A 24,781-nucleotide genomic window follows, 5' to 3' on the forward strand; every position below is an offset into this window, starting at 1 on the left:
TTGCCTGCATTAGAACTTCATATAAATGCAATCGTACAGTATGTACTCTTTGTCTAAGGCTTCTTTCACTCAGCATAATGTTTTTGAAATCCATTCATGGTGTTGCATGAATAAGTAGTTTGTTCCTTTTCATTTCATGAATATAACATGACTTGTTTATCCATCCTCCTGTTGACTGACATCTGGGAATGTTTCTAGTTTTTTGTTGTTGTTGCTGTGTTGTTTTTAAGAAAAATGCTATTACCATCTCTATTAGTCTTTTTGTGGGCATACGCTTTCATTTCTCTTGGGTAAATACCTAAAACCAAAATTGTTGGGTTACAGGTGTAGGACTAGTTTTATACAAAACTGCCAGGCTTTAATTTCAAAATGGTTGTATGATTTTACACTCCCACTAACAAGATAGGAAAGTTGGTGTTGTTCAATACCCTAGCCAACATTTGGTGTTGTTAGTCTTTAATTTAAGCTATTCTGGTGGGTTTGTCGTGGTACCTCATCATGGTTTTAATTTGCATGTCTCTGATGACTAGTGATATTGAGCACATTTTCAAGTGTTCATTGGCTATTCATTCATCTTCCTTTGTGAAGTATTTGTTCAAATTTTTGCCATTTTGTATTGTTTATCTTTTTTGCTCTTAAGATATAGGAGTTCTTTTTAAGCCGCAAATACTAATCCTTTGTCAGATAAATGCTTTCTTTAAAGTACTGTCTCTCATTCTATGGCCTGTCTATTTCTTTTCTTTAATGTCAAAAAAAAAAAAAAACTTTGGTTATCACCAACTCATAAAAATATTCTCCTAGGTTTTTGTATAGAAGCTTTATAGTTTTATTTTCTACATTTAGGTTCATGATCCATTTTAATTAATTTTTGTATATAGTATGGATAAAGATCGAAGGTTTTTTTCCTTTTCTTTTCCTTTTTTTTTTTCCCCATAGGGGTATACAGTTATTCCATTTGTTGAGACATTTTTTCCCTGTTAGATTGCTTTGGTATCTTTGTCAAAAATTAAATGACCATATAAGTGCATTTCTGAATTATTTATTCTCTTCCACTAACCTATTTGTTGAACCTTATGGTAGAATCACACTGTCTTGATTGCAGTAGCTTTTATAGTAATTCCTGAAGTCAGGTAGTAAGTATGAGTCCTTCTAACTTCCTTCTCCTCCTCCTTCTTTCTCTACCTCTTCTTTTCTTTTCTTTCGGGATTGCTCTGAATATTCCATAGAAATTTTAGAACCAGCTTGTCATTTTAAAAAAGAAGTCTGATCGAATAATGAAGGAGACTTTGTCGAATCTCTATATCAATATGGGTAGAAATGACATCTTAAAAATATTGAGTCTTCCAATTCATGGCATGGTATCTATCTCTTCATTTATTAGGTCTTCTTAAATTTCTCTCAGGAATGATTTACAATTTCCAATGTATAGGACATGCTTTTTGTTAAAATTATTCCTAAGCATTTTATGTTTTTTTGAAACTACTGTAAATGAAATCGGTTTTTTAAATTTCAAGTTCCAGGTGTTTGCTGCTAGTATATAAAAATACAACTGGTTTTTAAAAATAACTCTGTGTCTTGTGAAGCTGCTAATTCTATTTATTAGTTCTGTCATAGATTCCTCTGTATTTCTATATAAATGAGCACTTCATCTGCCAATAGAAGTTTGGCTTCTTCCATTTCAATTTTTATGGTTCTCGTCTTACTGTACTAGGATCTCCAATAGTATGTGGAATATAAAAGGTGAGAGTAGACACACTAACCTTGCTCCCAGTCTTAGGAGGAAAACACTCAATTTTTCACCATTAAATACGATGATAGCTCTAAATTTTTCATGGATACTCTTTTTTCAGATTAAGGAAGTTCTTTTCTTTTCCTAATTTTCCGAGGGTTCTGGTCGTGAATGGATGTTGACATTTTGTCAAATTTTTTTCTACTTGTGATGATACCTTTTTCCTCTTTTTTTTTTCTGTGAATTAACATTGATTTTCAAAAGTTAGACCAGCCTTGCATTCCTGAGATAAGTCCCAAAGGTTATGCTGTATTATCCTTTTTATATATTGCCAGCTTTTATTTGCTAATATTTTGTTATCGATTCTGCATCAGCTTTAATGAAGGATATTGGTTTGTAACTTCCTTCCTCTCTCCTTTCTTCCCCCACTCTCCTCTTTCTTCTTTCAGTTCTAATGTCTTTTCAGATATTTTCTTAGATATTTGATAGACTCTACCAGTAACCATCTGGGCCTAGAGTTTCCTTTCCAGAAAGGTTTTGATAATAAATTCAACTTATTTACTAGCTAAAGGGACATTCAGGCTTTCGATTTTAACTTATTTCAGTTTGGGTAAGATATAATTTTCAAGAAATTTCTCTATTCTGTCTACATTGTCTAATTTATTGGTATAAAGTTATTTATGCCATTCTCTTATTAGCCTTTTGAGGTCTTTAGTATCTGTAGTGGTATCCCTTCTTTTATTCTTGATACAGGTAATTTGTCTTCTCTCTTATTTTATTTTGTGGGGAGAAGGTGGTCAGCCTAGCTAGGGGTTAATCAATTTTGATCTTTTCAAGTAACCAACTCTTTGGCTTTGTTAAATTTATTTATTTATCTGCTTTCTATTTTATAATTTCTGTCCTTCTCTTTATTATTTCCTCCCTATAATTTACTTAAGCTTTATTTTTCTCTTATTTTTCTAGCTTCGGAAAGTGAAACCTAGGCATTTTTCCCTAACATTAGGTTTTAAAGCTATAAATAAATTCTAAAAACTGCTACATTTCATCTCACGAAGTTTAGTATGTTTTATTTTTTTAATAATCATTCAGTTCAAGATATTTCCTAATATTTTCTGTGTTTTTTTAAAGACTATTATTTAGAACTCTAAGTATTTGGGTTTTTCTACATGTTATTGTTACTGATTTGTAATTTAATTCCATTGCAATCAGAGAATAGTCTCCATCTTGAAGTCTACTTCATTTGATATTAATTTAGTCATTTCAACTTTCTATGCTTACTGTGTGCATAACATATCTTTACCCAGCCATTTCCTATCAACCTCTATTTTGTGTCTCTTATAGACTTAGTTGCATCTGCCATTTTATTCATTCTGACCATTTCTGTCTTTTAATTGAAGTGTTTTAGATTATTAACTTTTTAATGAAATAAACTAATCTATTGATGAATGAAAGCATGAACAGACCCGCTAATCCCCAATCACAAATTGCTAAATTATCTTTCATTAAACAAACTAAATTAAATAATATATAATAGGGGTCTAACGAATATTTGTTGAGCAAATAAATAAACGGATAAATGCAGACAAATTCCTTATTAAGCTCCAAATCTCTGATTTATGATTTTCCAATCTGAAACCTGACAAGTATATTTCACAAGACAACCAGAGAAAATATTGATTCAATAGACATTTGATTTGCAGGATTAACCTCATATTTATTCTACTTCCCACAAGAAATTTAACACATTTCTGGTTAGACTATTAACTTTCAATGTAACTATTGATGCAGTTGAACATACATCTACTATTTAACAGTTTGTTTTCTGTTTGATCCCTATTTTTTTGTTCTTCTGTCCCTCTTCTCTTGCCTTCTTTTGGGTTAATTGAACAGTTTTTAGAAATCGACTTTCATCTATTAGTTTTCTTGTTATACTTTATATATTTTTAAATGTGGTCATTGTAGAGATAATATATATCCTTAATATTTCACAGTCTATTTAGAATTTACACTTCATGTAAAATATGTATTATGTTTGACATCTATATAAGTTATAAACCTTACAATACAATGTAGAATTTTTTGCTTTAACATTTATAAGTATATTAAAGAAATGAAGAGGAAAACTTATTACTTATATTTATTCTTACATTAACTGTTTCTGGTGCTCTTCAATCTTCCTGAAGACTCAACTTTCTCTCTGGCATCATTTCCTTTTACCTCAAAAAACTTTCCTTCAGCATTTTTTATAGTGCAGATCTGCTGACGATGAATCTCTTAGTTACGTTTATCCAAAATGTATTTCATTTTTAAATTGTTTCCTGTCCTCCTTGGCTGTAGGGCCTTTTCCATTTCCCATGAATCTTTAGGAAAAGTCTGTTTCACAAAAAGCCTCCTAACTGGTGCCTCGGGGAGCATGGGAGAGGTGTCACATGGGGAAAAAAGCATTGTTTAGAGGGGACTGCAGCTGCAGCAGCAAGAAAGCCATCAATGACAGAGAATCACTGCAGCAGAAATTGAGGGGAGAAGACAGAGACGACGCAAACCATCCTCCCCAACCTCGGGAGCGTCCCACGGTTAATGCGATGATGCGCAAGCCTCTCAGTTAGATGTTAGAACAAAAGTCATCTTGGAAACATGGAGCATTTAGGGACATTCCAGTTATACAAAAGGGAAGTTTAATTCGATTTGACATGTATTATTATGTGCACTTTCCGTCTTTTGGGCCTCCATTAGGACTTTCAGAAATCTTATTTTTCACCTGGGAAATCCGAAGATGTGGCGGAGACATCCCTCCCCCATGGGGCTGTGGGGTCAGCTGACTCCACGCCACCTGCTGGGAAAGCTGTTCGCCAGCCAGAGGCTGTCAGATCTGCCCCATGAGCAAGAAAACATGCCAAACCAGAGAGAGTTGGAAAAAGCTTCCTCTCACCATCAGTGATACCAAGGAAAGGACCTTTCCTGACACACGTGTTGCTGGGCTCACCAGAGCCACCTCCCATGCCTGCGGGGGTGAGGGGAGGGGGGCATGTGAGCTTCTCTCTAGCTTTCCCTGGGAAAGATTCCTGCAGAACTGCAGGGTCAAGGCCAGAGTGAGACAGGAGAAGCACTCTCTCAAGCGCAAAATTTAAGGGGGTGCCCCCAAACTCAGCCATCAAGATAAATCATATTTTACTGCAATATTTTTTCTGAAAAAAAAAGCAAAAAAAAAAAAATCTAATAATGAACAAAATCTCAAATTTTTAAATAAGGCAGAACCTGACTGCACTCGCATGACTCATCACTTCCCACCTCCTGATCCCAGCCTGCTGGGTCCTGTCTTTACCTAAAATGTCGGTGTTTTGTTCATCGTGGAGTTTTTGCATTAATTTTGATTTAAAAAAAAAAGATATTGCACAAAAATGGCATTTATCTTGATTACCATGATTTTTGGCACCTCCTTAAATTTGCACTTGCCTCACCCTAGTGCCAGCCTCGAACATCAGTAAAAAGCCCTTTAAAATCTCCCTTGCGCATATCTCCATTCCAGCAAAAGAAACCCCTCAGCATACTTTGATAATGGCATCGCATTTTTTCGTACATAAAAATGAAAAGCTTACTAGTGACACTAATAACAGCCAAACGAAGGATTTGGGTAAGTTCTTGGCACAGTCTATTTAGCAGTTTTATGAATGGGAATTCTAACAGATTTCTGGATCCCAGAGTAAAAATTCATCAATTAAAATGATCCTCGATTTCTTTGTCTGAACATACGGGACTAAGAATAAGAACTGAGGCTGAGAAATGCAACGTTTGTTATAATGCACATTAATTTTTTGTTATGTAGTCAGGGCTTCAGTTAGATGGAATAATTAAATCTCAGATCTGATACTTTGTGGTAGAGTATGGTCAGCATGAGTGGCATTCGTCAGCTATTTAATCCCTTTTATTCAATCCCATTGCATGCTGGTAAAGGAAATAAGGAATAATAGTGAGAACTCTAGATTGAGAATCCCAGTTATGATATGTAATACCCATATCAATTTGAACAAATCACGAAATGCCCTTGGGTCTCACTTTCCTCATCAGTAAAATGAGGCTATAATTTTCCTTAAAAACCATGCCATGGGCGGGTGGGAAACATCCTAATTGCTCTCTCTCTCTCTTATTTATGCTAAATAATTACAGGCCATCTTGATTATCTTTGATTTCTAAAATTATTTAAAGCTTATTTTGAAAAATGAAGATTTCTAAAGAACATTTTAAAAAGGAAGACAGGAATAAGTAGAAGAGCCAGATTTTGTTTTTAAAAAGTAATGATTACAGAACTTTTTGGAGCCCCGCATATTGGGATGCATATATATGCCAAATGAGAAGCAGTGACCACTTCTACTCTGTAACTTCAGAAAGCTCAGAGTAGACACTCTGGGCTAAAACATCAGTGATCTGGGTTAATAAACTAAAATGTGGGCTTAACCTCTGTGCTAAAGCTCCAAAAGGCAGAGGACGAAGACTGCTCTTGACAATGGCTGAATGTCATTCTCACGAGATGGAAAACATCACATTCTCACCAGGACTTATTTAGGTATCCAGGTTCTATTATTAATTTCCTCCCCAAAGTCTAATCTTATCAGGATTATGATTCCTGATTCTGATTGTACAGCATTTGGTAGGTTAGAATTTTTTAAAATTATTTTAGCAGATCGTTCTCTTTTCTCCTCACTTTCAATTTTTCCACCTCGTAGCCTCTTAGGTAAGTTTCTTAGGACCTTCTTCAAACACCCACAAAAAAGAGATGCTCATACCTTAATCAAAAAGAACAGGAATTAAACCCCTATGAGGTCCCCAGGATAGTTTGTCTCTTTATAACACTGAGCGGCTTTATTGAGATATAACTCACATACCATACAATTTACCCATTTAAAGTGTACAATTCAATGGTGCTTAGTATAGTCACAGTGTTGTGCAACCATCACCACAATCCATTTTACAGCAGTTTCATCACTACTCCAAACAGAAACTCCATACCTGTTAGCAGTCATTCCTCATTCTCTCATGCCCGGCAGCTGAAGGCAACCACGAATCCATTTTCTGTCTCTATAGATTTGCCTGTTCTGGATAATTCACATAAATGAGTCATATATTATGTGGCCTTTTGTGTCTGGCTTCTTTCGCTTAGCCTAATATTTTCAGAGTTCACCCATGTTACAACATGTGTTAGTACTTCATTCCTTTTTATGACCTAATAATACTTCATTATAAGAATAGACTACATACATTTCATTTACCCATTCTTCAGCTGGTAGACATTTGGGTTGTTTCCACTTTTGGGCTATTGTCAATAATGCTGCTATGAACATAGTGTACAAGTTGTTTGGACATGTTTTCAATTCTCTTGGGTATGGTATCTAGGGGTGAAATTGCTGGGTCATATGCTTTTTTATGTTTTTCAATGGAATAATATGTCAATTATCTATTCTTGCATAGAAAATTACCCCAAAGCTTCATGGCTTAAAATCACAATCTTTTATTATCTCTCGTGGTTTATGTGGGTCAGGAATTTGGGAGCACCTTGAATAGAAGGTTCTCCCTCCAGATCTCTCATGAGGTTGCCGTCAGACGCTGATTGATGTGGCAGTTATCTAAAGGCTAAGCTGGAGCTGGAAGATCCGTTTCTAAGATGGCTCACCCATAACTGGCAAGTTAGTGCTGGCTCTTGGCTGGGGGCCTCAGTTCCTCTCCACATGGGTTTCCCACATGGATGTTTAAGTGTCCCCAAAGTAGCTTGTCTTTCTCTAAAACAAGGTAGCCAAGAGACCAATGTGGAAGCTGCACTATCTTTTATGACTTAGCCTCAGAAGTCAGTCACTATCACTTTTGCCATATTCTATTGTTCACGTAGACCAGCGCTGATTCACATAGGAGAGACTATACAGCAGGCAGATACCAGAGGAGGCAAGGTTGGAGATCATCTTGGAGACTGTCTACTACAGATTGGTTGACTTCGAAGCTCTAACCTCTGTTGTCCCTGTAGAGAAAATCCAAATTTACAGACCCCAGCAGGAGGTCAAATAATACACGGCAACGTTCATAGGATCCTGACGGCACTGTGATTCTCTCCCTCACTTGGTGGATTTAACAACCTGCAGTGGAGTTTCCTGACTCTCCTGCTGGGAATTTGAGAAGGAGGAGAGCCTTGGAATGATCTCCCTGGTATTCACCTCTGGAGGAGCGAACGCTTTGTCTCTCTATCAACATCAGCAAAACCTTCCTGGAATGCCATTTGAGTTATTTAATCCAGTTGTTAATCCACTTTCTCTCCTGGCAAATCAGCAAGTACTTATTAAGTATCTACTGTGGACCCAAGAGCTAATCCCAGGATCATTTGAGACTAGTGTAGATGAACAAGCCAAAAATGCCCAAGCATGACCAAAATAGATTGTTGTCAAACCCACCTGTCTTGAGGCTTCAAAGGCAAAGAACTGAAAAGGGTTTTGTTTTGTTTTTTATATTAGCATTTAGAGAAGTCACAGCCGCAAGCATGCTTTCATATTTGTTTTCATTTAGAAAATTCCTGAAGATATGAAAGACAAAGATAGATTGAGGAGTAATTCTAGATTAAAGAAGACTGAAGACACTTGACAACAACATGTAACATTTATCCTGGATTAGACCCTGGATGGAAGGAAAATAGCTATAAAAATACACTATAGTAATTGGAAGATGAACTGTAGATTAGATAATAGTATTGGACCAATGGTCATTTTTCTGGATTTTATGATTACATTGTGGTCATGTAGTAAAACATATTTGTTCTTAGGAAATACACATTGAAATTTCAAGGGATAAATGTGTCTACAACTTACTTTCAAGCAGTTCAGAAATAATTCTGAATATATATATGTGTGTGTGTGTGTGCGTTTGTGTGTATATAAAGAGAGAGAAAAATCTAGCAAAATGTGAACAGTGGATCTGAGTGAAGCTATACTGAAATTATTTATACAATGTTTGCAACGTTTCTGTAAATTTAAAATTATTTCAAAATAAAAGTTTCAAAAAAGGAAATTGCTGAAGTTCTTTCCAGGCTAGACTGTGGTGTCATCGCCCCGTACAGAATATGGAATGGTAAATAGGAGTTGAGGTTAAAAGGGGGTTGATTACCCACGTGACCAAGCTGACGCTGCCTGAATTGACGATGTCTCCTGGCAGCTAATAGGAACCCCAACATAACCAAAACTGTGCACTGTCCTCGTGACCCCAGAGTCAGTCCCTGAAAGTGGTGGTCTCACCTCGTTCAGCCCCTGACCTCTGGCCCAGCAGCCATCTTAATGGTTCCTCCTTGAGGCCCCAAGCTGGGCAGTGGCACTGCCTGCCCTCTTGCTCCCCAAAATTGAGAACATTCATTTGCTTAGTTGAGCCCCAGGCCTAAAGGTAGGAACCGGTTCTGCTCCCTCCGGATCAGAGGCAGCCATGGCCAGAAAGGCATGGTGTGAAATCCCCCTAGTTTCTAAGAACATCTCTTAGCCACAGAGTTAGCCAAATGTCTTCGAGCTGACCTAGAGTAAGATGCCTTGTGCCCATGACACCATTCAGTCTCAGACGTGAATGAAGGTGCCCATGCTAACTCCCATTCCACCAGATGGGTAGGAGGTGGCTGGGAGGTCCACTGATATCGAAGAAACAGATCCAGTCAAGGCTCCGAGGATGCCCAAGTGAAACGCATTAGCCCTTCGGCCTTCAGAGCTCACTCGATATGAACTCTACAAAGTAGTTTCAATGCCAGCCAAGTCTGGGTATCACCATCTGCCTGCCAGAGCCAACCCACTGACTTCCAATTAGCAGTGAGAGGAAGTAGAAAGGCCACCAGCCCCAGGGGCTTCAAAGAGGAGGAGGTCAGGGAGATCCCTGACAAAAGAATCAATCACAGAGCCCTGGATGAGAACAACAGGAGAAGAAGGTCTTTCTAGTTTCTATGAAAAAGGTTACTAGACTGTGATGGCCCCAGGCAAGCTCACAGCCCCGTGGCCTCCTGCTGGGGACAACGACCTTTCTCCTCCAACTCCAAGGACTCTCTGATGTGTGTCTGGTTAAGATCAGCCTCCTGCAGTTCTCCATTCACAGCAGATGTTCTCAGCCTTTCTGCTTACCTGAGACCAGGCAGATGAATCACAGGCTCAGCTCAGAGCAAGTTCTCAAGAAGAGTAAACCCTTCCATTGCAATTATTAAGTGTCAGGCACTGTCCTAGGTGCTTTACACAATTGTAATTCCCCCCACCCAGTAACCCTGTGAGCATGGTAGTGTTATTCTCATCCGGCAGATGTGGAAACAAAGGGAAGCACAGAGAGGTAAAGAAACATGCCCACTGACCTAACCATAAAACCAGGATTTGAACCTCGGTGTCTGGCTTGAGTCTGTGCTTTTAACCACTTCCTTATGTGAGGCCTCCTAGCTTGTTCTTCGTGCTGCTTTTTAGCTAAAGAAACGATAAATGAGGAAATAAACTCTTGTTTCAAAAAAAAATGAGAGCTCTTATTCAAAAATACACAGGAAGAGATGGATAAAGGGTCTGCAAAAACAGATTGAGAGATGATAGGAAAAAGGAGTGAGACTCATCGTTACCTAGTATACTGATAATCTGTACCACATCATTCATTCACTCATCCTCTCATATTTAGAATTCAAGGTCTCATTAGGTGGTAAAGTGGCAGGAAGCAAGAGAGACACCATTTAGTTAATGAAGTGAAACCTGAGCACACAAATAGTGAAATAATCAGAGGGAGGATTTTAGGTCAAGTGAATGATGCTGACCTCAGGAGCGGGGTAAGATCAGGAAAGGAAACTTAGGCAAGTGGAGGAAGCGTTCCTTTCACAGCACCACCCCTTCACAGGTTGGGGGGCCTTCTTCCCGCTGCCCGCAGCCACCCCACACATAGCATCCTTATTTTAGCATTTCCCACATTGGGTTGAAGTTTCCTATTTGCTTCTCTGTCTGCTATTAATTTCCGTATCCCCAGTGTTAGGCATGGACTCAGTGTTTGTTGAATGTTCTGAACAAAAAAGGCTCTGAAGGGGGTGGGGGGGGAGGCACAGGTGTCCTAATGGCACACGAGCAGGCAGGCTCCCCTGACCAGTGCTTCTCCAACTCTGTGGCAGATGAGAATCGCCTAGAGATCTGGTGAAAATGCAAAGCCTGATCCAGTAGATGTGGGCTGCAGCCTGAGATTCTTCATTTCCAACAAGCCTGCCGGTGATGGTTCTGGTCCCTGGACCCCACTTTGAGTAGTGAGGCCCTCGATGATCCCCAGCCTTTCCCAGCCCCAAGAGAGCCTCATTCCATGCCAGGACTCACTTCCTCAGCCCCTGTGCTTCCCTGATGCCCCTCATGTTGTCTTAAACACAGATCCCATTTTCCTCCTCCTTCCCAAACCCAGGCTTGAAGATACTCTACAAAATCCCTGTGGTTCCCACAAAGTGTGGTCCACTGGTCCCCAGGGAGGCGGGTGAGGAGGCTCCTGTGGTCGAGGACATCGACCAGATCACAGGTCACATCTCCCAGAACTCAGGACTCTTTACCATCTCTGAGGCTTCAAGAAGTCTGTGATGACAGAGTTTTTTGCTCAGGAGCTAAAGGGATAGTGGAGACTTAATGTCCCCATGATCCTCATCAGCACCATCCCCAGCTGCTCAAGTCTAAGTAAAGCCCCAGTGTTTGCTTCAAGAGTGATTTTCCATCATCCAGATTGCCACCCCATATGGAAACCCCAGAGCTACCCCTGGAAACAGGCCAGGTTTGCTGTCATTGGTAGGGACGGGGAAGCGGGGAGGCACCATTTCCCCGGTCGGTGATGCTCTTTTCTTTCTAACTCTCCAGGACCCTGATTCTGAATCTCCTTTACCTCTCTTTCTTCTTAAAGGATTTGATGCCTTTATTTACAATAAATTGTACATGACTGAAAATACTCCAATAGGCTTATTCTCGGTTTGCACTTCTGCCCCCAGCCCAGATCTATTTTCTATCCCTTTCCGTTCCTGGGAGGCTGACCACTGAGGACCACATCACCTAGGCCCTCCCATCCCCTGGTTTCCGGTTGAATTCTGCCAATGGGAGGAACTGCTAGAATATCTGAGGGCAAGAGGGAACATGGAGCTAGTTCATCCCCCTACAGTCTTGCCTCCACTCAGCAGTGGCTACATCTCTACAGCCTCCAACCCCCTCAAGGAGGATCTTCCATAGCTCAGTTCTCCCTGGGCTCCCTTTGGCCCTTTCACCCAAGGGTGCTATCTGCTGCCTGCTTGCACAAGTCCCAGAGCATCTCACCATCCCTGCTGGTTCCTTCCATCCTGCCTACTTTACTGTAAATAGTCCTGTCTCTAATTGCCTTATTTTATTTTTCAGTTAAACCCTTTTGAGTGTGACTCTGTTTCCTGCTAGAACTCTGACTGATAAAGGATGTTGCATTTTTACTAAGTACAAGAACCGGATTTGACTTAAGCCAAAGAAATAAAGCTCTAGTGGTAGAATTTGGGGCTAAAGGGAGTCCAGAGAGACAAGTTATTTCTTAAAAATAATTTTTCTATTTTTCAGTTACAGTTGACAAACAATATTATATTATTTTCAGGTGTGTAACATGGTGGTTAGACATTTATATAACTTGTGAAGTGATTACCCTAATAAATCTAGTACCCACATATACACATTCATCTTTTGATGGATACCTAGGTTACTTCCATATCTTGGCTATTGTAAATAATGCTGCAACAAACATAAGAATTCATATGTCCCTTCAAAGTAAAGTTTTGGGTTGTTTAGATAAATACCCAAAAGTGGGATTACTGGGTGCTTCTTTGTCTCTTGTTATAGCCTTTGTTTTAAAGTCTATTTTGTCTGGTATAAGTATTGCTACCATAGCTTTTTTTTTCCCCATGAAAAGAGACAAAGTATTTTTGGAGAGGGAAGTGTGTCAGTGTTTCTCAGTGCCTTGACATCCAACTACATTAAGGCCTGGAGCTTAACTTCCCAATGATTTAATTCTGTTTAGTAGCCATGGACTAAGAAGCTGCTGTGTTCTAGACATGGAACTAAGGGATGACAGAAACCAGGCCCCATGTCCCAGAACCTCGCACTCAGGGACACTCAGGCACACTCAGGCCAGGGCAAGATGAAAGCTCTGGAACGGAACTGAATGTGACAGGCAGCCAAGCAGGGCAAAGCTGCTGAGATAAGAGCCTAATCAGAGTTCAGACAGAGAACAGTGGCAGACAGCAGACGGAGGCTTTGTTCCAAAGCTGGGGACCTGGGAGGACCTCGCGGGGAAAAGCAGCAGGTCACACAAGATCTTGGGGGACGGAGGAGCAAGCCCATCAGCAGCACAGACCGGAAGCCAGGGCAGGCGCCTTTCTGTAGTCTCCTTGGAGCTGCTTTCTTGGCTGCCCAGGCAGTTTTAGATACTCCTCCCCTGGACGCTTATTGCACATCTACTTTCCTCCCACAGCTCCCTCTGACTGATCAAGAGCTTACTTCAAGCATGCGCTGTGCTCATTCGATCCTCCCAACCACCCTTGTGAGTGGGTGTTACTCATATCATTCTATAGTGAAGAAACCGAGACTCAGTCCAAGTGACTGGCCCACAATTTTATAGAAAGACAATTGTATTAACAGACACTGGAGGAAACAGGATTTGAATCCAGAGTGCCTGGCTCTGAAAAGTATGCTCTCGATCACTGTGTTATCTTCCTTGATTTCTAACTCTTAGAGGATGAGCAGCATCTACCACCAGCCAGGGTGGTGCTGAGCGCTTTAAGGGCGTATCTAATTTAGTCTTCACAGCACCCCTGTGAGGTAGGTCCTGGAATTACCCTCCTCTTTACCGAAGAAGAAACTATCCCCCTCTAAGAGGTTGTGTCACTCCCTCAAGGGCCCGCCACCAGGTCATGGTGGAGCCAGGGTTTGAACTCGGTTGACCAACTCAGAGTTCATGTTCACAGTTACTACATTCCTTGAAGGCCTCGGTTATTTATGTTCTTAACAACCTTATTTTGAAGAGTGGTTTTAGATTTACAGAAAAATTATGAATACAGAGAGTTTTCTAATTGCTCTGGCTAGGAGTTCCGATACGATGTGGAATAACAGTGATGAGAGGGGCCCTTCTTGTCTTGCTCCTGATCTTGGAGGAAAAGCTTTTAGCTTTTCACCATTGAGTATAATGTTAGCTGTGGGCTTATTGCATGTGGCCTTTATTACGTCGAGGTACGTTCCTCCTGTACCCACTTTTTTGAGAGTTTTTATCATAAATGGACATTGAATTTTGCCAAATGCTTTTTCTGAATCTATTGAGATTATCATATGACTTTCATCCTTTATTTTGTTAATGTGGTGTATGTAGCACATCGATTGATTTGCTTGTGTTGAACCAGCCTTGCATCCTTGGAATAAATCCCACTTGATCATGGTGTATGATCCTTTTCATGTATTGTTGAATTCACTTTGCTAATATTTTGTTGAAGATTTTTGCATCTATGTTCATCAGGGATACTGGCTTGTAATTTTCTTTCCTTGTGGTTGTCCTTGTCTGGTTTTGGTATCAGGGTAATGCTGGCCTCAAAAAATGAGTTTGGAAGTGTTCTTTCCTCTTCTGTTTTTTGGAAGCATTTGAGAAGAACTGGTATTAATTCTTTGAACGTTTGGAAGAATTCACCAGTGAAGCCATCTGGTCCTGGACTTTTGTTTGTTGGGAGTTTTTTGATTACTGATTCTCAATTTCAGTCTGTTCAGATTTTCTATTTCTTCATGAATACGGAAACACAAATAATATACGATCTCACTCATAAGTGGAATCTCAAAAAACAAACAAGCAAAAACTGAACTCATAGATACAGATAACAGATTGGTGGTTGCCAGAAGTGTGGGTGGGGGTGGGCAAAGTGGATGATGATGGTCAAAAGGTACAAAAAAAAAAAAGAAATACAGAGAATGTCCAAATACCTCATGCCCAATTTCCCCTATTTTTAACATCTCATATTAGTGTGGTGCATTAATGCACCAGTGTTGATAAGTCATTATTAACTACACTCCATAGTTGATTCTGATTTCCTTAGTTTACCTAAGATCCTTTTTGTGTACCAGGATCCCATCCAGGATGTTATATTTCATTTAATCGTCATGTCTCCTTAGGCTCCTCCGACTATGACAGTTTCTCAGACTTTTATTCGTTTTGATGAACTTGACAGTTTTTTTAAATTGTGGTAAAACGTGCATAAAGTAAATTTATCATCTTAACCATTTTGGGAGGTATTTTCAATTGTGGTAAAATATACATAAAACTTACCATCTTAATCATTTTTAAGTGTACAGTCAGTAGTGCTAAGTGCACTCGCATTATGGTGCAATAGATCTCCAGATCGTTTTCATCTTGCGAAATGGAAATTCTACACTCATTAAACGACTCCTCTTTTCTCCCTTTCCCCAGCCCCTGGTAACCACTGTTCTACTTTCTGTTTCTATGAATTTGACTACTTTAGATACTTCATGTTAGTGGAATCATACAGTTTTTGTCTTTCTGTGACTGGCTTTTTTCATTGCGCATAACGTCCTCAGCTTTCATCCACATTATAAGCATGTGTCAGAATTTCCTTCCTTTTCAAGGCTGAATAATATTCTACATTTTATTTATCCATTCATCCATTGACAGACACTTGGGTTGTTTCCACCTTTTGGCTATTGTGAATATTAGGGGCCCTGCTTTTAATTCTTTTGGATATATGCTCAGAAATGGAATTGCTGGGTCATATGGTAATTGAGGACCTAGCATACTATACCATTTTACATTTTCACAACAGTGTGTAAGGGTTTCAATTTTTCCACCTTCCTGTCAATATCTGTAATTTTTTTAATAGTAGCCATCCCAATATAAGGTTGTATCTTATTTTGATTTCGACTTGCATTTCCCTGATGATTAGTGACGGTGAGCACTTTTCCATGTGTTTATTGGCCATTTGTATATTTTCTTTGGAGAAATGTCTACTTAAGTCTGTTTTTCTATATTTTAATCAGGTTTCTGTTGTTGTTGAGTTATAGGAATTCTTTATATAGTCTATATATTAACCTCTCATCAGATATATGATTCGCATTCTGTAGGCTGCTTTTTCACACTGTTGATTACCTCTGATTCACAAACTCGGCAGTTTAGAGGAGTAATGGTCAGATACTTCGTAGAATGCCTTCTATTGAAATTTGTCTAATGTTTTTCTCATAATTAGACTGAGGTTATGGGTTTTGAGGAGAAAGATCATGTAGTTCTACTGCCATTTTTACCACATCATATCAAGGACAAATACTCTCAACATGATTTATGACTGTTGATGTTGACCTAAATCACCTTGCTGAGGCAGGATCAGATTCCCCACTACGGAGTCACTCTTTTCGCCCTCCCCCCACCCCTCCCCCACCTTTTCCATATTTTGTTCTTTGACAGGAAGTCACTGTGTGCAACTGTTGTGGTTCCTCTACAAACTGGTATTCAAGGGAAATAGCATGCCCAACTCCCAGTTTCAACAATTACGAACATTCTGTCATTCTTGTTTCATTTACATCTCTACCCACTGCGTGCTCCTACCCTATTTCATTACTATTTTCTTACAGCCCCCCTGTGTTTCAGGTAAAATCACACGAATTGACGCATGAAAATCTTAAGCTACACGATTTTAACAAGCGGGTACAGCTGTGCAACACACATCTCTTTCGTCTTCCACTGTTCTCTGTTCCTTCTCATCTAGTACCCTCCACCCACCCACCCAGAGATGACTGTTCTGATTTTTTTTCAGCGTAGGTTAATTTTGCCTGTTCTAAAACTTCATATAAATGGAATCACACAGTATACGCTTCTCTTTCTGGGGCGTCTTTCATTGAGTATAATGTATTTGAGGTTCACTCACGATGTCGTACGTATTGGTATTTCATCCCTTTTTATTGCTAAGCGGTATTCTGTTAAATGCATATGTCTTAACTTGTTTATCTGTCCTCCTGTTAGGGGGCATTTGGGTTGTTACCAAATTGGGCTATTGTGAATAAAACTGTGAATGTTTTTGTACAAACCTAGTCTTTTTGTGGGTATACATTCTCATTTCTCTTGGGTAAATACCTTTTCGTACATTTCTGTATCCACCAGTGCTTAGGACCCACTTGGTACTCCAAAACAACAACAACAACAAAGTGATAAAATAAACTGAGCTGCAGAACTAAGAGCTGTGAGGTGGCAATAATCATTTTATAGGATAAAATGCATTTCGTATAATAAAGTTTCTACGTTGAGCATGAACACCAGCAGCAAAGGCTGAATAAAAAAGAAAGGGCGGCTGAGGTACAGACTTAGGGATTCAGTTAAGAATTTTTAAAAAGAACCAAAACATGGGGACAACCAGGAAACCTTTCCTCGCAAGGAACAGAGACTTCTCGCCCACCTGCTGGCTGGACAGGGAGTCCTAAAGGGTGTCCCTGCCAGAGTCCCAATGGAGCGCACTCTGGGGGAGGCAGCCCAGCTAGAGCAAAGGTTACAATGCCCACAGTTTGTGAGTGAGATTTTCCACGATGTTTCGTATCTTGTTAAGGAGCATTAATGCCCTTTGTTTTTTCCTCTCTAAATCCACTCCTGAGTTACCACGCTGAGAGATTTTTGTCCTGGCCAGGGATAGTCCAGAACAGGAGACAGTCCAGCAATCTTTTCTCCCTGGCTCTGATAGATGTTTGTGTGTAGTTGGGAAATCTGGGTTTCTGCCATGAACTAGCCCATGTGTGCTTTTGTCTCCAAAAGTCCTTCCAGCTCTGATATTTTAGGACCTAGCAACTATACTGCTGTTTTCAATAAATGTTTTTCTTTTTCTTATTACAAAGGTATATGTGTTCATCATAGAAAGTTAGAAAATACAGACAAGGGAGCAGAAGAGAATATAAAATCACTCTTAATTTCTCCGCCCAGTGCTAACTCTTATTATCATTCACTCATTCATTTAACAAACGTATTTGTGGAGTGCCTGCCATGTACTGAGCAGTTCGAAATAGATCTTTTTTTGGCTATTTATTTTTACATTTTAATGAAATCATCCTGCTTTGCAACTTTTCACTAAATAGACAGTTGTGAGCATATTCCTATGCCAGTAAATATTTTCCTACAACGTTCCAGTTTTTCATATTAATAAACACTCTCAGAGCTAGATTTTGAGCAAATTCATAATCATTTCCTCAGGACCATTCCTAGAAGTAGAATTCCTAGGCTAATTAGTGCTCACGCTTGTGAGGCTTTTGGCCCGCAATGCCAAAATGGCCTGCACCCTCCGGCTTTCTCTGCATTCTTCCATTCGATACATATGCATTGAAAAGGGTCTAGAGAGCTGCTTTGTCCGTTACAGCTAGCACCAAACACACGTGGTTATACATATTTAAGTTAAAATTCATTAAAATAAAAGAAATAATTCAGGGCCTTAATTGCACGAAGCCGCATTTCAAGCACGTGGGAGTCACATGGAGAGAGTGGCCACGGTAACAGCACACAAGTCACATTCCCATTATTGCAGAAAGTTCTGTTGGACATCACTGATCCAGAATAGTGTTCAACTGATGTTAATTACTGTCATTTTGAGGAGGAGAGATTTGGGGTGATTTTCCTTTTTATTACATTTCTTGGCCTGTTTACAATGAGCATTTATCAATTACTGGTTTATATATCTCGTGTTTAGAAGCCCTTCCCCCTTTGAAGGGCTATGCCTCATGCCCACTAGCCGCCTATAGTAGATGTGTTTGATTTGGGGAGATCTTCAGAGCTTTGACGTCTAGTCATTGAGTTTGAATTCCAATTATCTTTCTAGAGCTGATAATTTCTTTACAAATCGACTTGCATAAAGAAATTCTGGAAGAGTACATAAGAAATTAGAAACATTACTTACCTATAGCACAGAGAATGGGTGTCTCTGCAGATGAGGACAGAATGGGAGGAAGATTTTCCATGTGAATGTATCACCTATTTAAAAATAGATTCAAAATAAATTTAAAATGTATTTCTTTTTTAATCACACAAATAGCATATGATTGTAAAAAAAAAAAATCTAATAGTAAACAGTGAAATTCCTTTCCCTGAAGGTTATTATTGGCAAGTTATAGAGAATCCTTCCAGACTTGGGTCTGTTATGCACAAGCACACATAATATCTTTATTACATAGTCAGGATCATAGGTACTTATGCTCTACAGCCTGCTTTAACACACCTCTAGACATTTTATCTCGTCAGTGTGCATCCATCCGTTCCTTAGACATCACCAGAGTCCTACCTCTCTTTCTGTTGGTGGCACCTAGAAAAAGAGGATTGCTAAAGCTCCAGGACTTTCTCTTGCCTCTCCAGGTGACCCTTAATAACACCTCCATGAAATAAAATACACCCATTTTAATGTAAGGTTCGGTGATTTCTGACAAAGATACGTAGGCCATCATCACCCTAATCAAAATATAGAGTCTGTCCGTCACCCCAAAAAGTTCCCTGCAGCATTTTTATCAACAAAATTGAATAGAATAGAAAGTATCAGAGTTTACCACATATACTAAGGTCATTATTTCATAAAACTTGCATTTCGGTCATATTTAAAGATACACAGATACACAATATAGGGTTGTGACGGGGGTCAGAGTCAGAAAAGTTTGAAAGTCCTCATTGAAACCCAAAATGCACACAAGGCACTGGCGGTAGCTGTAAAAGTGTTAGGTACTCGCTCTGAGGGTGGCTCTGTGCCGGGCGCTCTGCTGAGCACCTGCATGCATCGTCTCGTTCAGTCCCACAGCCACCTCCTACACGGCGCTTTACGCCTCATCCCACAGACGAGGGAACCCGGGCGTCACACTCTTCCCTGATCTATCTGATACCTAAACATACTGTTCTTGATGCCTCGCTTCCCTCTCGATGGGCTTATAACTCCATCTGAAATGTCAAGTCCTGGAGGACACAGATAATATTGGTCTGTCAACCTCAGTTAATTCATTCGAATACAGCTAAAATAATGAGAGAAAAAGGAAGACGCAGTCCGCCCTCTGTGGAGCTTGCAGTCCAGTCATAGGTGTATACACCCACCAGTCCGCGAACAGCACCGAAGAGAGGGACACAGTGCCACGCTCCTCGTCGTGACCCAGGATGTAACCCTGGCCGTGATGGGCTGGCTTTTCCTCCTGCAGTCACTTGGGAATGTTGCTGAGACAGTGCTGTGTAGTCAGGCCAGGTGAAACCTGTTCAGGCCCATCACCTTCTGGCTCGTTTTGAAAGACCTGAGACCTCAGGAGTCCTGGGAGACACACACAGTCCTGAGGTTGCTAGAGGGACAGGCCCAGGGTCTTGCTGGAAAGAGTGGAGACCTCAAGAGCCCTCCTACAAAGCCCCTGACCAATGAGCAGCAGGGGCAGGATTCAGCACAGGATTTCCCTGTCAGTAGGGTCTTTGTCCCTGAGTGTATCTCCGTGATAGACTACTAGCCATAATCAGTCTCTCACTTCAAAAGAGTCAAGACAGATAGCACAGACTCCATCTCCCAGTTGGCCCTCATTGGCTGCACCCTGATTGACTTATTGTTGATGAGCCTGTTTATTTCAAGACCCACATTCCTTTCTCTCTTAGATTCTCTGGTATCATTAAATCTCCTGAGCATTAAGAAAGGTCTTTAATCTTTATTCTTGAACATCACTGCCCATGGTTTGGAAAAGTCAGTGGACTCCCAACAGAGACCAATTTTCATCCCAAGAGGAGGTAAAAGCCCCGGAGCCTTGGGGTCCTTATGGCCTCCTCAGTGTGCTCACCTAATCTCACCAGCCAGGGTTGATGTGGAAAGAATCAGAATCAGAATTGAGCTCGAATCCCAGCTCTGTCACTTGCTAGCTATGTGGCCTTGGACAATTTACCTAACCTCTCTGAACTCCTGTTTCCTCATCTCAAAACAAAACAAAACAAAACAAAACTAAACTAATAACATTAATATGAGCCTTGCAGGGTTATTGTGGGATTAGATGAGATCAAGGTATGCAGTTGGCATTTAATACATATCAGCCCTTCTTCCCTCCTTGTGCCTGCCAAGTAGATTAACATCATTTGGAGACAAAAACAGCTGAGCAACTTTCTTCTAAGGAGGATTTGTAACTTTGTTATTGTTATTCCTGGAAGGGCAGGAACAGGAAACCTGTGACTGGCAGGAACACTGTAACTTTGGCCCTTCTAATACATAGCAAACAAAAGTTTCCATAGGATTGTAACTGCTGTGCATTATAACATTTTATGTACTAAGAGTGCCCACCTGGAAAACAGGCCTTGTCTCTCCATCTGTACCACCAAGGGATCCCAGCCACCATCACCCACTCACCTGGACCACTAGTTAGCCTGGTACCAGGGCCAACTCCCGCTCTTCCTCTCTTAGAAGACACTTCCTTCCACAAAGTCCAGTTCTAACGATGCAAATCAATCCCATCAAACCCCTGCTCTACACTCTCCGTTGTCCTGCAAAGCCCAAAGTGATCTATCTGCTGCCAGCCTCTCCCCTCTCAGCTCCCACTTCCTCCATTCGCAACTCTGGGCCGGCCACACGTGTTTTTACTTTTCCTCAAGCGGGCCAATTTGTTCCAGCCTCAGGGCCTTTGCAGCAGCTGTTTCCCTCACCTGCAGCGCTCCTCCTCCAAATGGATGCTTCCTTTTCAATGTTCAGGTTTCAGGCCCATTGTCATCTTCTGAGATATCTCCTCTGATCATGTCCCAACCACTTCACCCTATATTATTTAGATCCTTGCACTTGTCACTACCTAAAACTCTCTGGTACTTTGTATCTTATTTACCATGGATCTGCAGCGATCAGACCACTGCCCCACCGTTTAAATATAAATCAATGATCTTCAGAATGGTCTCTCTTCATTCTAGAGCTTCTAATATGTAAGTGTCTAGACAGTCCTTTTATTTTTGGCATTTTTGGCAAAGTGACTTGCTTCTGGAATTTAACAAAACCAGACAACGCCTGTCTCCCTAGTCTCATCCAAAGCTGTGCCACCTCTTCTAGAATCTCCCGAGACTCTCACTGCACAACCCTCCATAACAGCAGGACACAGATAAGACCAAGGTTTTACAAATCCCACTGGAATATCCTGCTGCTGCCTGAAAAATTGGAGTGCCACTGGACTGGAGCCTTCAAGCCAGAGACAGCCCGAAGCTAGCAAGTGCCCCTGGCTTCTCAGTGGGCTGAACACATGGGATTAATTCAGGCAGGAGCCAAACAAGAAATGCTGGCCCCAGAGAAGGTCTAAAGAAAGAGAATTTGAAAATTCAGACTGAATAGAAAGTGGGAAGGGGGAGAAAGTGGGTAGAAAGTTAGGAAGGACTTACCCTCTTTAACCCAGGGAAACTTAACCTGCTAGGATTGATATTAAATATTAAATTTGGGGTGTGTGTGTGTGTGTTAGGGAGAGGGTTTATCTTTTTATCAGAGTTGCAAAAGGATCTGTGCCCTAAAAGATTAAGAACCACGGATATGGAAGGCATGCAATTAGGTTAGCGAACCATCTCTATCCTAAACATGACCCAAACTGAAACAATCACGAGAAAGGAAAAGTGCTTTGTGCTCCAAAGAAAATAAAAACCATTTCCAACAGGAATTGGCTGTCACATTCTCTGCGCTTGGAAAAAAATCAACAGAGCATCCGCCCAGCTCGCCCAGGGCCCATCCCTTAAGCCCAGGTCTCCAGGGAAGGCAGCAAGCCTTTGTTTTCCAGTCTGTGGGCAACTGGCTGGGCAGGGAGCCAGAGAGGAGAGACCTTGATGAAAGAAAATACTGAGATTTGCCCATTCGTGCGGGCTAGAAGCACCTGCAAGTGGGCTCTGGCTGATGCCACAAGACCTACCAGGTGAGGAAGAATGTGCTGGGTGTAGACTCAGCCATCTCTCCTGCTTTCTTGATGTGTCTCCAGCCAGGCTATTGGACCTGCTTTTCCCTCTGGGTGCTGTGGGGCACCACAGCATTAGTCATGGGCCTGGGTACTTTTCTAAGTAGATTTTGGACTCTTCGTGATTCGTAAGCCCATATTTCTCCTTGTGGCCTCGTGGCCTTGTGGCCTCACGGCCTTGTGGCCTCACTATCAAATTGGAGCTCCTGCCTATTTAAGGCTGTGTCACATCTGGTGTTCAGAAAGGACACTCCCTTCCCCTGGCCCTTCTTGCCTTTGTAAGGGGAGGACCTGAGACGTGGCAGAAGTCCCAATAAATGCTGGAAGGAGATGCGTGAGCAGGCGGACAGGCCCAGAGCCAGTGTGCTGTGCCAGCACTTGGTATAACCTCCAGGGAGGGCGCAGTCCACACACGTCCCGCCTTCCAAAAGGCAGGTTCTGAGTGTCAGCCCACAGCCATCGCCTCTCCATGAGCCTCATGGATTTTCTCTCAGCCTTGAGTTGTTATTCTTAGAGGTTTGTAGACATTCTGTCTTTACTATCTTCCAAAAGGCATTCTTGATTTCCTCTCCCAGATCTGATTCTCCTCCAAGCTTCCCCTACTCAATAAATGGCACCTTCATCACCTAGCGACTCATCCTTTGGGACCCAGCTAAACAGCACCTCCTCTTGGGAAAGACCTTCCCATACCAGATCTGAAGCACCCCTCACAGCGACCTACACACGAAAATTCCCTCTTTCATGTCAGCCTGTTTATCGTGTTCCGAAATTATTTTATTTTTCTGTGTGTCTTCCCACGTGAAGTTCATAAAGATAGACACTCTCCATATGCATCTCTGGAGTCACTCCCCAGCCTTCTCTCCTCTCCTCTAGGCCTGAGGAGGTTGACAGATGCAGTCCGTGTCGCCCGAGCTCCCCAACCCCCAAGTAGGAGATGGGAGAGTGGGCTGGGGGATCTCTCCCCGCCACACTGTAGGCAGCAGCCTTCTCCTACAGCTCTTGACGGGTTCTAGTAACTACCTCCGTGCCTTGCTCTCCTAGGCCCAGTGGTGGTAGTACTGCCATCTGTCACCAACCTCGAAGTGCCTCGCCCATCCCTTCCCCAGGGCTCTCTTAACCCTGCCCACACTTCCGCAAAGAGTCCCTCCATTAAACTCTCCTCCGCGACCCCTCTTGAATGTGCTACTTGTTACCTGACAGTGATTACCTGACAGGGTCCACAGCCGACTCACTGACCACTGTTTCCCCAACAATGTGCTAAGGAATGTCTGGCATGTCTTAGGTACTTAATACGTGTGTTTGAATGAGTGAATGAATGATAAGGATTCCGTGTTTTTCTTTACACCTTTATTAAGATATAACTCATGGGGTGGTTCCATAGAGTTAGCGCGTCTGCTTAACATGCAGAAGGTCCTGGGTTCGAGCCCCAGTGGAACCACGGTTCATACCCTGGGCGTGCTTGGCCCGGGGCACTTGGGCACCCCAGTACACGCGGTGAGCAGGTGGGAGGAGATGCCCCGCCTTCTTAAGGGGAGACGGCAACATCCATATGTCAGGGGTGTTAGTGGGGAGAGGAATTAAAAAAAAAAAAAAAGATGTAATTCACATACCATAAAATTCACCTTCCTAAGGTATTACAATTCAGTGGTTTTTGAGTATATTCACAAACCTGTGAGACCATCATCCTATCAAATTCCAGAACGTTTTCATCAGCTCATAAAGAAACCGTGTAGATGGGGGTAGGGGGAGGATAACAAGGGTAAAAGGGATCAAATATATGGTGACCCAAGGAGACTAGACCTTGGAGGGTGAGCATATAATGCAACATACACATAATGTATTATAAAACTATGCACCTGAAACATATGTTATTAATCAATGTTACCCCAATAAATTTAATTTAAAAAAACAAAGTAACTATGGATTAAGGTCACTGTATATATAAAAAAAAAAAAAACCTGTTAAGAATTAACATTATTAAAATGGCTATATTACCTAAAGCAATACACAGATTTAATGCAATGCTCATCAATATCCCAATGGCATTTTTCACAGAAATAGAACAAAAATTCCTCATCTTTGTATGGAACCACAAAAGACCCCAAATAGCCAAAGCAATCAGGAGAAAAGA

At 41.1% G+C, this 24,781-nt stretch overlaps 1 protein-coding gene across 1 annotated transcript in view; it reads right to left on the reverse strand.

The window, feature by feature from the left end:
• Positions 1-24,539, reverse strand: part of LOC107511926 (extensin-like) — a 61,792-nt gene extending 37,253 nt beyond the window's left edge. Inside the window, 1 exon segment of the mRNA XM_016146889.2 lies at positions 18,642-24,539. Within this exon segment, the coding sequence (XP_016002375.2) occupies positions 18,642-18,702 (61 nt within the window). The 5' untranslated portion in view covers positions 18,703-24,539.
• Between the last annotated feature and the right edge of the window lie 242 nt (positions 24,540-24,781).

This window comes from Rousettus aegyptiacus, unplaced genomic scaffold, assembly GCF_014176215.1.
Source record: "Rousettus aegyptiacus isolate mRouAeg1 unplaced genomic scaffold, mRouAeg1.p scaffold_m13_p_14, whole genome shotgun sequence".
Taxonomy (NCBI): Eukaryota; Metazoa; Chordata; class Mammalia; order Chiroptera; family Pteropodidae; genus Rousettus; species Rousettus aegyptiacus.